The sequence below is a fragment of the Salvelinus sp. IW2-2015 genome, linkage group LG20 (genome assembly GCF_002910315.2).
Source record: "Salvelinus sp. IW2-2015 linkage group LG20, ASM291031v2, whole genome shotgun sequence".
In the NCBI taxonomy this organism is placed as follows: domain Eukaryota; kingdom Metazoa; phylum Chordata; class Actinopteri; order Salmoniformes; family Salmonidae; genus Salvelinus; species Salvelinus sp. IW2-2015.
In genome coordinates, this window is record NC_036860.1 from 36,367,020 (window position 1) to 36,379,585 (window position 12,566).

The following is a 12,566-nucleotide window of genomic DNA, read 5'->3' on the forward strand; positions in this document are numbered from 1 at the left end:
AGCAAAAAACGTTTATTTTTATTTTTTGTAAATGTATTACAAATAAAAACTGATATCACATTTACATAAGTATTCAGTCCTTTACTCAGTACTTTGTTGAAGGACCTTTGGCAGCGATTACAACCTTGAGTCTTCTTGGGTATGACACTACAAGCTTGGCACACCTTTATTTGGGAGTTTCTTCCATTCTTCTCTGCAGGTCCTCTCAAGCTCTGTCAGGTTGGATGGGGAGCGTTGCTGCAGCTATTTTCAGATCTCTCCAGAGATGTTCGATTGGATTCAAGTCCGGGCTCTGGCTGGGCCACTCAAGGACATTCAGAGACTTGTCCCGAAGCCACTCCAGCGTTATCTTGCTTGTTTTAACCATGTTATGAGGCAGTGTTTGTTTATATTTATAATGTTTACAAACATTGGAGAAATATTTGGAGTGTGAAAGTTGAACTAAGCTCATGAGGCATTTATACATTTTATTCTTCCAGAATCAATGGATATATATATAATTTAGAAGTCAAAAAATGGATGTAGCAAATACAAATTGCCCCTTTACGTCTATCAAAAGTGTGTGAGTTTGAGCATGTGTCCATTCGGCCTATGGATTTCTTTTTTTTCATCAGCATGAATTAGATGAGCAATAAAAGCCCTACTTTTATTCCATAGGCTGGGATCGTCACTATGCAGCTGCTGCAAGAGCGCATTTTTCACTGGCTGTCCACTGGTTTCAAAAACAATGATTGATAGGCAGCTTAACTTCTTGAATTCAACCATTATTGGATTCAAATTCACATTTACTTTTGTGAACAGCCATCCACAACAGCCACAATCCGAAAGGCGCAAATAGCTAAATGAGAGCAGCAGTGCAATTCACATCAAATCAAATTTTATTTGTCACATACAGATGGTTAGCAGATGTTAATGCGAGTGTAGCGAAATGCTTGTGCTTCTAGTTCCGACAATGAAGTAATAACCAACAAGTAATCTAACCTAACAATTCCACAACTACTACCTTATACACACAAGTGTAAAGGGATAAAGAATATGTACATAAAGATATATGAATGAGTGATGGTACAGAACGGCATAGGCAAGATGCAGTAGATGGTATCGAGTACAGTATATACATATGAGATGAGTAATGTAGGGTATGTAAACATAAGTGCATAGTTTAAAGTGGCTAGTGATACATGTATTAATAAAGATGCAAGATGCAGTAAATGATATAGAAATGATATAGAGTACAGTATATACATAACATTATATTAAGTGGCATTGTTTAAAGTGGCTAGTGATACATTTTGATCAATTTCCATTATTAAAGTGAGCTGGAGTTGAGGCAGTATGTTGGCAGCAGCCAGTCGATGTTAGTGGTGGCTGTTTAACAGTCTGATGGCCTTGAGATAGAAGCTGTTTTCAGTCTCTCGGTCCCTGCTTTGATGCACCTGTACTGACCTCGCCTTCTGGATGATAGCGGGGTGAACAGGCAGTGGCTCGGGTGGTTGTTGTCCTTGATGGTCTTTATGGCCTTCCTGTGACATCGGGTGGTGTAGGTGTCCTGGAGGGCAGGTAGTTTGCCCCAGTGATGTGTTGTGCAGACCTCACTACCCTCTGGAGAGCCTTACGGTTGTGGGCGGAGCAGTTGCCGTACCAGGCGGTGATACAGCCCGACAGGATGCTCTCGATTGTGCAACTGTAGAAGTTGTGTGAGTGCTTTTGGTGACACCGAATTTCTTCAGCCTCCTGAGGTTGAAGAGGCGCTGCTGCGCCGCCTTCACAACTCTGTCTGTGTGGGTGGACCAATTCAGTTTGTCCGTGGTGTGTACGCCAGGAACTTAACTTACTACCCTCTCCACTACTGTCCCGTCGATGTGGATAGGGGGTGCTCCCTCTGTTTCCTGAAGTCCACAATCATCTCCTTTGTTTTGTTGACGTGAGTGTGAGGTTATTTTCCTGACACCACACTCCGAGGGCCCTCACCTCCTCCCTGTAGGCCGTTCGTCGTTGTGGTAATCAAGCCTACCACTGTAGTGTCGTCCGCAAACTTGGTGATTGAGTTGGAGGCGTGCATGGCCACGCAGTCGTGGGTGAACAGGGCGTACAGGAGAGGGTCAGAACGTACCCTTGTGGGGCCCCAGTGTTGAGGATCAGCGGGGTGGAGATGTTGTTACCTACCCTCACCACCTGGGGGCGGCCCGTCAGGAAGTCCAGTCCAGTTGCACCGGGCGGGGTGGAGACCCAGGGTCTCGAGCTTTGATGACGAGTTTGGAGGTACTATGGTGTTAAATGCTGAGCTGTAGTCGATGAACAGCATTCTCATAGGTATTCCTCTTGTCCAGATGGGTTAGGGCAGTGTGCAGTGTGGTTGCGATTGCGTCGTCTGTGGACCTATTGGGGCGGTAAGCAAATTGGAGTGGGTCTAGGGTGTCAGGTAGGGTGGAGGTGATATGGTCCTTGACTAGTCTCTCAAAGCACTTCATGATGACGGAAGTGAGTGCAAGGGGGCGGTAGTCGTTTAGCTCAGTTACCTTAGCTTTCTTGGGAACAGGAACAATGGTGGCCCTCTTGAAGCATGTGGGAACAGCAGACTGGGATAAGGATTGATTGAATATGTCCATAAACACACCAGCCAGCTGGTCTGCGCATGCTCTGAGGACGCGGCTGGGGATGCCGTCTGGGCCTGCAGCCTTGCGAGGGTTAACACGTTTAAATGTTTTACTCACGTCCGCAGGTTTTGGTAGCGGGCCGTGTCAGTGGCACTGTATTGTCCTCAAAGCGAGCAAAGAAGTTATGTAGTCTGTCTGGGAGCAAGACATCCTGGTCCGCGACGGGGCTGGTTTTCTTTTTGTAATCTGTGATTGACTGTTGACCCTGCCGCATACCTCTTGTGTCTGAGCCGTTGAATTGCAATTCTACTTTGTCTCTATACTGACACTTAGCTTGTTTGATTGCCTTGCGGAGGGAATAGCTACACTGTTTGTTTTCGGTCATGTTTCCAGTAGATATCAATAATAAGTGATATCCGTATCCCCGTAGACTACACCACTGCTGTCATCCTTACCTCCAATCATTTATTCAAGTTGGATAATCTTTTGGAAGACATAGCTTGGACTGTAGCCTACAAAAGTCTTTTCATGCTCTTTTTCCGCGATCCATCTAACACATTTGGTGTGTCATCATAGTGGTCTCTGACTTGTGGTAAGACTCTCTCAGGTGGAACAAACTTAAAGTTGTGCCTTTTTTCAATGCTGATTTGATAGTCATTGAGAAAACTGAGAAGTGTCAAAGATTTTTTTCCACAAACATCCTTTCTGAATTTAAAAGTGATCTAGTTTTTCAAAAGTATTTATAATCTGATTACAATATTTTAGCTGGTAAAAGATTACAGTTGCTGTTTTTTGTCATCCCTTACATGTAACTGATTACATGTAACTTTATTTTAGGGATGCAGATATATTGGTGAACATGTCGGAATCGGCGATATTAGCTAAAAATGCCAACATCGGTATCGGCCTAATGTCTACATTAACGATGTGCAAAACATATTTCAAAGCTGACGTGCATACCTATATAACTTAGGTACACATGCAACAGAGCATTCCTAACCTAGCCCACAATGTATCCTGTGTGGATCAAGCAGTCATTTGAAAGACTAAGAACATTTCAGCAAGACAACGCAAAGGCGAAATCCATCAAGGCCACGATAATGGAATTCATTGCCCTTGACAGTCAACCGTTCTCTGTAGTGGGTGATATTGGCTTTCGTGACTGGTCGAGCACCAGTACACACTACCAAGTGGCTATTTTTCCAGATGTTGCCCTACCGGAGTTACACAGTTGTCACTGCTATTAGCTTCACAACATATTATGGAACGCTTTTTTGGGTCTTTCCGTGTCAAAAAAAGATGCACATCAAATAACACTATTTGCAATAACACTATTTGACACGCTGAATAAGCTTTTAATATGACCGTGAAATAACACAGTTCTATTATAGAATGTTGTGTTCTGAATTTGCACTTGCAAGCCAAGCGCCACCACTACTATTAGTAGCACTGTCAAAGCTGTACAAAAACGTCTGCAAACAAGCAAACACCGGCCACGAACGATGTGTTTACAATACCGCGTTGGTAAAAAAACATTATTTGTTCGACCGCAACTTCTGGGGTAACTAGCTAGCTCCAATACAACCAGCCTGAAAACAATGACCAGTAGAAACTGCAGTCATTAACATTATTCTTAGCAATGATTTAGGAATCCTTGTGAGTAAGTATTAGCTAGGTAGCCACTTGTTGTTCGCCAATTGAAAATGAACTTCAGTTCATGAAAATAAATAGCTAGCCAGCTAATGTAAACTCACGTAAACTCGTACATCGCCTTGGTCCGTACAATTGCCCTTATTTTAGCGCCCCAAAAACATAATACTTCCAGATCAACTGTAATGTCAATACCATTTTAAAGCACAATTTCTCCCCTTTCCAACCGAATCAATTACATGACCTAAACACTGCCCGTGTTTTCACTCGATCTGTCCAACTTATCACCTTATCGCCTCTAAAATGTAAATAAAACACTATAAAAAGTTTATATAATGTGTCATTACATACCTATTTGAAGGTTTGTGTCGAATTTGAATCGGGTTTTTAGGGCGGTGCTAAAATGATCTTAGAAGTAAACAGCGGCTTTGAGAATGATGATTGCATACAATGATGACGCAAAAAATGACTAGGTATCCCCCCTTACCCCGTCACTCTCCATTTCTTGTTTTTAAAGGATGAGAGAAGTGCTACACCTGGTGGAGAGAGATTGTAAGACAGAAATAGTTGCTTTATGCGTGCTGTACGTTACGACATGACACGCCACGATGTAACCGAGGGTCCGTTTTTTTCAACTTTTCTCCAATACTATAGAGCCATTACCATGTCGATCAACGCTTGAATAGAAACCTAGTTCACACCCCCGATTTTGAAGTCAACACAGTCGCTACAGTCCCATTAGTTTTCTTTGTAGCCTCGTTTGAATGTTGCGGTTGCGCACATTTGTACGGAATGGGGTGAGTTTCCGATACTTAACCCGGTTGCCCAAAGCTATAAGCAGTCAGCTAGCTTCGTCTGGCTAGTGAGGCTCCACCAGACCGGGTTATGTGTTGTAAAGCTAGCCACACTAAGGATTAGGCACAATAGTGGAATTTTCGGTTTGCCTTCAAAATAAAAGTAGCTATTTGAAAGTGATGAAGAAGGTTACAATTGGTAGATAATGTTAAACAATGAAAATGGGTATCAGTCTACTCGGTGACATACACAGAACACAACTGTGAAGAGTTTATATAGGCAAGTCGGTTAAGAACAAATTCTTATTTACAATGACGGCCTACCCTGGCGAAACCCGGACGACGCTGTGCTCAATCACGGCCGGATGTGATACATCCTGGATTCGAACCAGGAACTGTAGTGATGCCTCTTGCACTGAGATGCAGTGCCTTAGACCACTGCGTCCATGTGTGTGTTAACTATTTAACTGTACTAGAATGCTTAAAAGGCTGCTAAAATATCAGTTATAGGTATCATTTTTTTGGGGCAAGGAAAATATTGGATATCAGTATCGTCCAAAAATGTCATTGTTAGATGATGATACCTAGCTATATACTTTATTTTGCCTAGTTAAATAAAGGTTAAATAAAAAAAATTAACATGTAATCCGTTACTCCCCAACCCTGGCTGTAACGTAACAAAATATGGAAAAGGTAAAGGGGTCTGAACTTTCCAAATGCACTGTACATTGTGTTTGTTTATGCACTACTTTCTGGCTGCACAGCTCACCAGCCCTGCTGACCTCACGAGCAGATTAACAGCTGACCTCCCTGTGTGATCAGACCAATGGCAGAGGGCTGGGGCGACTGTGTGTGGGGGGGGGGGGGGCCTCTGGTCCGCAGCTGGACAGCAGGCGCCCTGCCAGTTCGCCTTGACATCACCGGAGAGGCACCACAGCACCAGCTTTACCACTCAAAAAGCTATCCTGCTTCTTTTTTTTGTTGATAGCTGCTCTCGTTATATCTCATGTGGAAGATGATCTGAAACTGAGAACAAATACTAGCATCTCTATTCAGGTATGGTTTAGTTGGTTGTTTCTTTCTTTTGGCAGTTAGTTGTGATGACTCTCCTTAATGTACAGACATACATTCCTCCATCCTCTACTTTCCTCCTCTGTTTGTATTTTTATAGTTTCCCTGGTTGTTCTAGCTAATTCCTTCTCGTGTTGGTCTGGTTATATGGAGGTTGTTGTAAGGTTACAACTAAAAAAAGCAACGTATTTTTTTTTTTTTTTACAGTATTATGTAACTTTTAGTAATGGGCCACACATCTCAGAATTGGTGAAGCCCCATCCGTGTAAAATCAACACTTATGAAGAAGATGTTAGCGACACATCATAAATGTAGCATCTCAACTATTCTACAGATAAGGGTTTATTATACATCTCTAGATTTTCCTCTACATCATTTGGAGTGCAAGCCTTAATTTGCACTGTTGATTACAATGCCTTGGGCAGTTCATGGTCTACTGCACTCTGGAGTCAGAGTCGATATTGACGTGTTCCAAAATCCTACACGTAGCGCAGCACGTCTGCTGCTACGAGCTGTTTGGCGGACCAGTAGAGGAGAGAGTGACAACACAAACAGTAACAGTGACCACAAGAAATAATAGAGACTTGCCCAGGGTTTATTTGACCACATCTGGGGAAAAACAATTACCTAAACCCTCGTAACTAAGAGTAAGACCGTAATCTCCTCAAAATCCATCACCATGCTACTTGGTTGTTCCCAGATTAATTTAAAGGGATTAGTCATAATCCTGGATGTTTAATTAGATCCAGCAGAGACCGATGATATCACACAACGCACGTCACATTAGAATGATCTGAAAGGTCATCGGGGTGGGATGAGAGGGGGAGGAATGATGTAAGAAATTATACTGAGGGAGAGGTAACCATCTGGTGGAAGAAGTCCCTCCGTATCAGAAATCTGTCATACACCCACTGACCCACAGCTGGATTTAACGTTCTAGCAATTCCTCAACTTTGACATACAGCGTATGACTGTAAATTATCAGGACAGGAGGAGGTAAGTTCAACCAGTATTGCCTGGTGGAAGAGTTTCATTTAGTCTCCTCTTTCCTCTGTAGTGGTGGTTAATTGTGTGACACCTCAATCAGATTCTATTGCTTCAACAGGAACACGAAATCAACTTCCTGAGCCCTCGGCAGCTCAGTTGCCACACAGAGCACAGGAATCTACAGTAGTCTCTGTGATGGTTTCCACCATGATGTGCAGCAGGGTGACATTACACGAGCCCCATAATGGAGACTACAGGAGTCCTATGAGAATTGCCACTCGCAGGAACTCCATTCCCCCAGCAAAGGCTCTCACAGCCAGACATCTCCTGGCATATCTCCCTAGACCACCCCCAGAGTCAACGCGCTTTACCCCATATCCAAAGAAGGTACCTATTGCAGAGTCAATTTCGTTCATTTGTGTTTTGGGATATTGTTCAGTGGGTTGTGTGTACACTGGACACTCTGTTTCCATCACAAATACATTGTAGATCATGTATGTAATGTACGAGTCAGTCAATTGATATACAGTATATGTATATTTGTTTTTAGGTTGTAGCAAAAACCAACATGGCCGTGAAGATGCTCCACTCCAGAAGAGCCTCTCTCTTCCCCAGCACAAATAACATCCCAGCTCTCCCACCCCACCCAGTCCCCTCTGCATCCCCCCAGTCACATCCCAAGAGCCCAGCCTCCCATAGGGTTGTTGCAGGATTGATCAGCCGGGAGGTAGACACCGGCCAGTACATAATTCCCACTGAGGAGCCAGAGGAGCCTGCCACTGCTCACCATGCTCACCGCAGACGCCACCTCAAGCGCTTCAGCTCCAGGTGGTACTCAGGCGCTCCTTCTGGTGGCCCCTTTGATAGCACCCATAGCCCCAACCAAGGCACAAGTGGTGAGAACAAGCCCCACAAGCCGCGCTGCAAACTTCTAGGTGAAGGGAGGTCAAATTACGGTACCGCCAACAAGCAGCGTCAACGCTACGTCACCAAAGACGGGAAGTGCCAAGTGAACCTGGGCCCCATCGAGGACAAGAGCCGTTTCCTCTCGGACATCTTCACCACTCTGGTGGACCTGAAGTACCGCTGGTTCCTCTTTGTCTTTACCATGTGCTACATTGTTACGTGGGTGGCCTTCGCAGAGATCTATTTCCTAGACGCCTGGCTGCGGGACGACGTGGCCCACGTCCACGACCCGCAATGGCAGCCGTGCTTCGAGAACGTGGACAGTTTCATCTCCGCCCTGCTTCTGTCGGTGGAGAGCCAGAGGACCATTGGCTACGGCTCCAGATTGGTGACGGCCAACTGCATGGAGGGAGTGGTTCTCCTCATGGCCCAGTCTATCATTGGCTCAATCATTGACGCCCTCATGGTCGGCTGCATGTTCGTCAAAATCTCCAGGCCTCAGAAAAGGGCCCAGACTCTGATCTTCAGCAAACACTGTGTCATATCGGAGCGTGACGAGAAACTCTGCCTTCTCTTCCGCATTGGAGACCTGAGGGCGAGTCACATGGTGGACGCCAAGATTCGAGCCAAGCTTATTAAGTCCAGACAGACCAAGGAAGGGGAGTTCATACCGCTGGAGCAGTCCGAGATCAACCTGGGCTACGATACCGGAGGAGACAGGCTTCTGTTGGTCGAGCCTCAGACCATCACCCATGTCATCAATGAAAGCAGTCCCTTCTGGGAAATAGGGGCTGAGCGTCTGACAAGGGAGAGATTTGAGATCATCATCATTCTGGAGGGAATCGTGGAGGCATCAGGTTGGTTGGCTTTGAATGTTAGAATGTGATATCTAAAATCATTTGAACAAGTTTTAATGTCTTCATGTCTGTGACTGTAGCATAAGAGCTAGATGTGTAAAGATTAAACGTTTCATAATTGCCTTGCTGTGCTGTCTCCTTTGTGTTGTAGGTATGACATGCCAAGCCAGAACCTCTTATACTGAGGAGGAGATTCTGTGGGGCCACAGATTTGAATCCTGCATGTCTCTGGAAAAAGGGTCTTACCGGGTGGACCATAGTGTATTTGATAAAACCTTCCCAGTACATACCCTCACCCTTAGTGCTAAAGAGAAGAGTGATGAAAAAGAAGACGAGGTCCTATTTTAGATCAGGACTATACACACTGAGCAAACAGCCCTTGTATTAATGGAATTTCAAGGCCCATACTTGTGAATGCCTAGGTTTCCCTTCTTAAAATTAACTTTCCTGTTGTCTCTAATATTGTGGACAAACATTCTCCAAGAATTACACATTGACATGCTAATCTACAGTGCGTTCGGAAAGTATTCAGACCCCTTGACTTTTTCCAKATTTTGTTACGTAACAGCCTTATTCTAAAATTTATTTTAAAAATGTTTTCCCTCAATCTACACACACTACCCCATAATGACAAAAAAAAATTGTACATTTGTAAATATCACATTTACATAAGTATTCAGACCCTTTACTCAGTACTTTGTTGAAGTACCAAAAGATTACAGCCTAGAGTCTTCTTGGGTATGACGCTACAAGCTTGGCACACCTGTATTTGGGGAGTTTCTCCCATTCTTCTCTGCGTATCCTCTCAAGCTCTGTCAGGTTGGATGGAGAGCGTCGCAGCATAGCTATTTTCAGGTATCTCCAGAGATGTTCGATCGGTTTCAAGTTCGGGGTCTGGCTGGGCCATTCAAAGACATTCAGAGACTTGTCCCGAAGCCACTCCTGAGTTGTCTTGGCTGTGTGCTTAGGGTCGTTGTCCTGTGGAAGGTGAACCTTCACCCCAGTCTGAGGTCCTGAGAGGTATGGAGCAGGTTTTCATCAAGGATCTCTCTGTACTTTGCACTGTTCATCTTTCCCTCGATCCTGACTAGTCTCCCAGTCCCTGCTGCTGAAAAACATCCCCACAGCATAATGCTGCCACCACCATGCTTCACTGTAGGGATGGTGCCAGGTTTCTTCCAGACGTGACGCTTGGCATTCAGGCCAAAGAGTTTAATCTTGGTTTTCAAGGCCCTTCTCCCCTGATTGCTCAGTTTGGCCGGGCGGCCAGCTCCAGGAAGAGTATTGGTGTTATCCAATTCTTAACTTTAAGAATGATGGAGGCCACTGTGTTCTTGGGGACCTTCAATGCTGCAGAAAGGTTTTGGTACCCTTCCCTAGATCTGTGCCTTCGACACAATCCTGTCTCGGAGCTCTACGCACAATTCCTTTGATTTCATGGCTTGGTTTTTGCTCTGACATGCAATGTCAACTGTGGGAACTTATATAGACAGGTGTGTGCCTTTACAAATCATGTCGCGGGTGGACTCCAACCAAGTTATAGAAACATCTCAAGGATGATCAATGGAAACAGGATGCACCTGAGCTCAATTTCGAGTCTCATAGCAAAGGGTCTGAATAGTTATGTGTTTTATTTTTAATAAATTTCTAAAAACCTGTTTTCGCTCTGTCATGGGGTATTGTGTGTAGATGGATGATTTTTTTTTATTTAATCAATTTTAGAATAATGTTATAACGTAACAAAATGTAGAAAAAGGGAAGGGGTCTGAATACCTTCCGAATACACTGTACACCCTTAACCAGAATTTGAACTTTGTTGAGTGACAGCATTCATGTGGGTGATTTACAAAGAAGTTATCCAATCCTGGTTAAGTGTAGAAATGAGTATGCAGCCATGACTCCATGCTTTGTTAGTTTACAATACTGTTTATTTATCTGTGTGTCTAGTTTATGGTTTATAATGGATAGTTGTAGTTATGTGTTAACTGCTACCTCCTAAATCATAGAATTATTGCGCCAATCACTACAGGGGTTGCTCCTGCTCCCCTCTTGTTTTTGTCAGTTTTGTTGTTGTTTTGAAGGCTTGTTACATCTTCAGTCTGTTTGTTTTAAATCACAATGTGCTAAGTACTGCACAAATATTGTGTTCCTTATTTGTAGTCAAGTGTATTTTCATGGTGATTATGAATGCATGATGATGTAGTGATATGGCCATTATGATTCAAAATGTGATACATTTGAAGGATGTCAGTGTCGTTAATCTGTTTCTATATTATATGTACTCTATCCTTGATGCAAATGCATTACACATATCAGTCCTATACAGTGCCTTGAAATGTGTTCTCCCACAGAGTTTTCAAATATGGTTGCCTTTTGACACATTAAACTTGGATTTTTGTCCTTTCACATAAAGGGACTCGTGATTTATAGTTTATAATAGGTTCCAGCTCTGTATATCCAAGAAAAAGTTGTGAAATACACCAAACGCTGCTTTTATCACATAAATGGCACTCCCTTTGAGAGTACAACTCTACTCCAATTATCTACTGTAGTTGCTGATTTATCAATAGATTAGAATAGATCATTGTCAATTTGATTCGAACATACTCTTTTTTTCTAACACTCCCAGTCCAGACATGCACAGGGTCAGTCAGTCATGGTGCAGCACCCCTGGTTGGAGAGCCATTTGCCTTGGAGATGGCCTCTGGATGGACAGCCATTTTGCCTTGCTCAAGGGCACAACAGTAGTGATTCATAGCTGGCATCAGACCAGCAGCCCTCCAATTTCCTATTTTTGTTGCATGTAGCAACATTATTTGTTGGTAAGACAACTGACAACTGAACAATACCATGATGTTGGGGCGGCAGGTAGCCTAGTGGTTCGAGCGTTGGACTAGTAACCGATAGGTTGCCAGATCAAATCCCCGAGCTGACAAGGTAAAAATCTGTTGTTCTGCCCCTGAACAAGTTCCTAGGCCGTCATTGAAAATAAGAATTTGTTCTTAACTGACTTGCCTAGTTAAATAAAGGTAAATGTAACTTGACATGCTATGGACCATGGTATTGTTCAGTATTGCTTTTTTGGTTCAGTATAACTTCTACTCAAAATGCATTTCCACTCTCAAGTCATGATATTAGTCCTTTCACATAAGGGGAAGCATTATTTGGTAGTTGGAAGTTTTGGAAATATTTCTGCCCTAGTCTAGACAAGGGGTTCCTAAACTTCTTCACTCAGGCCCCCTTTCCAGCATTGAGGAATCTCGTGCGTGTGTATTTCTATGGGCACAAGCACTGTTCATGACACAAACTGTTCACATCCCTCTTGTTGGAGACATTTTTGCAGTTTTAAAGCTCATTTTCTTGCAATTCTATAAATGTTGTCATGTCTGTGTATTCGAGTAAATCAAACATTACAACAAAACCTAGGTTAAAAAAAAAACATTCGCTGACATGGGCTAGTTGATCTGGACATTTCTGACAAGTTATAGATGGGTATGTAATGACTAACATGACAACAGGAAAACTGAAGATGCACTACCCAATTTCGAAATTGCACCTTGTGCATTCTACTAAGCCCTTTTTGCCCTCAGAACAGCCTTTACACCCCCCCCCCCCCTCCAATTGAAAAATAATAATAATCAAAGCTTGATAATGAGTTGGTTATTTCAGTCGGCTGTGGAGTGCTCGGGCAAAAAAACAAAACG

At 43.5% G+C, this 12,566-nt stretch overlaps 1 protein-coding gene across 1 annotated transcript; it reads left to right on the forward strand.

Annotated features, from left to right (window-relative positions):
• Nucleotides 1–7,667: 7,667 nt before the first annotated feature.
• On the forward strand, nt 7,668–9,292 carry LOC111979965 (G protein-activated inward rectifier potassium channel 4-like). Its single transcript, XM_024010661.2, has 2 exons — nt 7,668–8,862; nt 9,014–9,292. Exons 1-2 carry the CDS (start codon nt 7,668–7,670, stop codon nt 9,208–9,210), a joined length of 1,392 nt encoding a protein of 463 aa, XP_023866429.1. The 3' UTR covers nt 9,211–9,292.
• Nucleotides 9,293–12,566: the final 3,274 nt, after the last annotated feature.

Bases quoted from the DNA above. Each gene is read 5' to 3' on its own strand.
- LOC111979965 (XM_024010661.2), top strand. From the start codon at position 7,668: ATGGCCGTGAAGATGCTCCACTCCAGAAGAGCCTCTCTCTTCCCCAGC. The intron at 8,863-9,013 runs GTTGGTTGGCTT...TTTGTGTTGTAG, and splicing joins GGGAATCGTGGAGGCATCAG to GTATGACATGCCAAGCCAGA.